General features: G+C 38.1%; 1 protein-coding gene across 5 annotated transcripts in view; it reads left to right on the top strand.

Annotated features, from left to right (window-relative positions):
• Positions 1-929: 929 nt before the first annotated feature.
• The window catches only part of DEPDC5 (DEP domain containing 5), a 46,700-nt gene continuing 45,616 nt past the window's right edge, over positions 930-2,013 (top strand). For all 5 annotated transcript variants that reach the window (XM_009888570.1, XM_009888571.1, XM_009888569.1 and 2 more), the window contains exons 1-2: positions 930-1,047; positions 1,794-1,881. In XM_009888570.1, coding sequence (XP_009886872.1) covers positions 990-1,047; positions 1,794-1,881 — 146 coding nt within the window. In that variant the 5' untranslated portion in view covers positions 930-989. The remainder of the gene's footprint in view (positions 1,048-1,793; positions 1,882-2,013) is intronic.

The following is a 2,013-nucleotide window of genomic DNA, read 5'->3' as shown; positions in this document are numbered from 1 at the left end:
AGCCGAGCGGCTGCTTCTTCCGCACCCACGTCAGTTCCAAGTTTGAAGGGTCTATAGAGTTTGTTTTAACAAACTCGGGACGTCCGTTTTTATTTGTTTTTTGTTTTGTTTTGTTTTTTTTTTTTTTCCCACCGTGCCTTTATAGCTCGGTAATGGAATTGACTTTCTGAAAAGCCTATTTGCAAGCTCAATACTTTAGTCTTTTTGAAAGGCATACTACCTTCAAGTTCATCTGCGATTTGATTTGATAGAAGAGTACAGTTATAACAAATGTATTATAGGTAGAAGAGCTTACATTTCAATTTAATAACGTGGCTATCGTTTTATGAAGAAAACCTTGTTTCAGTTTAAATGCACTTCTAAAAAGACTAAATTGTAAAAGTGAAGGTCCTCCTTTGAAATACGCTTTATTTTAAATGAAAGTGGCAAGAAAAAATGCACTAGTTGATGCACTTAAAGTCATGCAAAACAGCGTCTCAGACTTGCGTGTTTGCGGCTATAGCACTGCCCTCTGCTGGGTGCAGCTCTGCTGTTGGTGTGAAATCATGCGGCTGTGGATTCCAGCAGCTTTGAAAGGCATGTGAAAAAGACCTGTGAAAGGTGGAATGACAAAAACAGAATATACAATTGGCACTGGGCATAAGTCTGGGTATTCATTTTAAAGCATTTGACAAAAGGTTCAGAAAATATCCTTGAAATATAAAAGAAGTCATTTTAGGGAGCGGTACTATCTCTCTGACAGGAGTGCTGGTAGAAGAGGTTGTTACTAAACTTTTAGTCTGACCTTTATTAAACTTTGTAATGTGCCTGCCTTTCAGGTGTGGCATTCTTGGCTATGTGGTGGTACAGCATCCTTTGTTCACACACAGAGTATAGAGAATGGTTTTGTAATGACAAGAGATGTGTGTTTGCTTTCATTTCCATATTAGATATGCAAGATGTCTTCAACTGGTTTTACTCAAAGTAGCTGAGAAGAACTGGAACACAAGATGAGAACCAACAAGGTGTACAAGCTCGTCATACATAAGAAGGGTTTTGGAGGCAGTGGTCAGTATCACCTGGTTCATACCAGTGAGGCCAGCACTCACTTAACTGAAAGCAAATAACTGATTTATTGATCTTTTTAACCAAACAGTGAAGATGGAACTTCGACATGATAAGCAGTGATACCAGCGAGAGTTTGTAAAGTTCTTTTTTAATAGCAAGATACAGCAGAATGAAATTGCATTTGTCAGAACAGAATGAGATTGCACCTATAAAATAAAACTGCTTTATTCTCCCTCTTACCCTTTTCTTGCGTCCCTTTTGTTTTGACCTTGTATTTCAGTCACTCTTATTAAGTGACAGACAAGTCAGTGACTTATGACTGCATGTCGATATGTTTCAGTTTACTGAGAAGAATGTAACTTATTTGATTGTTCCCTACTTCTAGACTTAAAACCATAGTATGTTAATAAAGCTTGTTAAGATTCCATAGCTATCTGCTTTCTTGCTGATGTTTAAGGAAAAATACAAAAGAAGATTCCAGTTGCCTAATTAAGGCATACTCTTTTGCTGAACAAATCTTCTGTGAAAGTTCTGTGATTTGAAAGAAAAGTTTTTGCCCACAAGAGTGGCCAGATTGAAGTGGCTGGATAGGAGCACTGCTGTGTAGTGAATATAATGCATTGCTGACATGGTAATCCTAGGCTAGTGTACTAAGTAGAGTAATCTGTTGTGTACAAACATACAAGCACCTGTGTTTGGTATATATCTGTTCATTGCCGTTTTCCTCATTCATTTGTGTCTTGTAGATGATGAACTGGTGGTGAATCCTAAAGTATTTCTTCAAATCAAGTTGGGGGATGTTGTGGAAATTGCACATCCCAATGATGAATACAGGTGAATTCTCTTTTTGCTGGTATCAGTCAGGTGTGGTTAGAGTGTTGAAAGGGTGTGTTCATGTGCAGAGGCTTCTAGAGTGAGAGGCTTTTAGAGCTGATACAACTTTGCTTAAGGATGCTGCTGGGTTTT

The sequence above is a fragment of the Charadrius vociferus genome, unplaced genomic scaffold (assembly GCF_000708025.1).
Source record: "Charadrius vociferus isolate BGI_N301 unplaced genomic scaffold, ASM70802v2 scaffold917, whole genome shotgun sequence".
Lineage (NCBI taxonomy): Eukaryota > Metazoa > Chordata > Aves > Charadriiformes > Charadriidae > Charadrius > Charadrius vociferus.
Note: the sequence above shows the minus strand (reverse complement) of the source record. Positions and strands in the feature narration are given on the sequence as shown.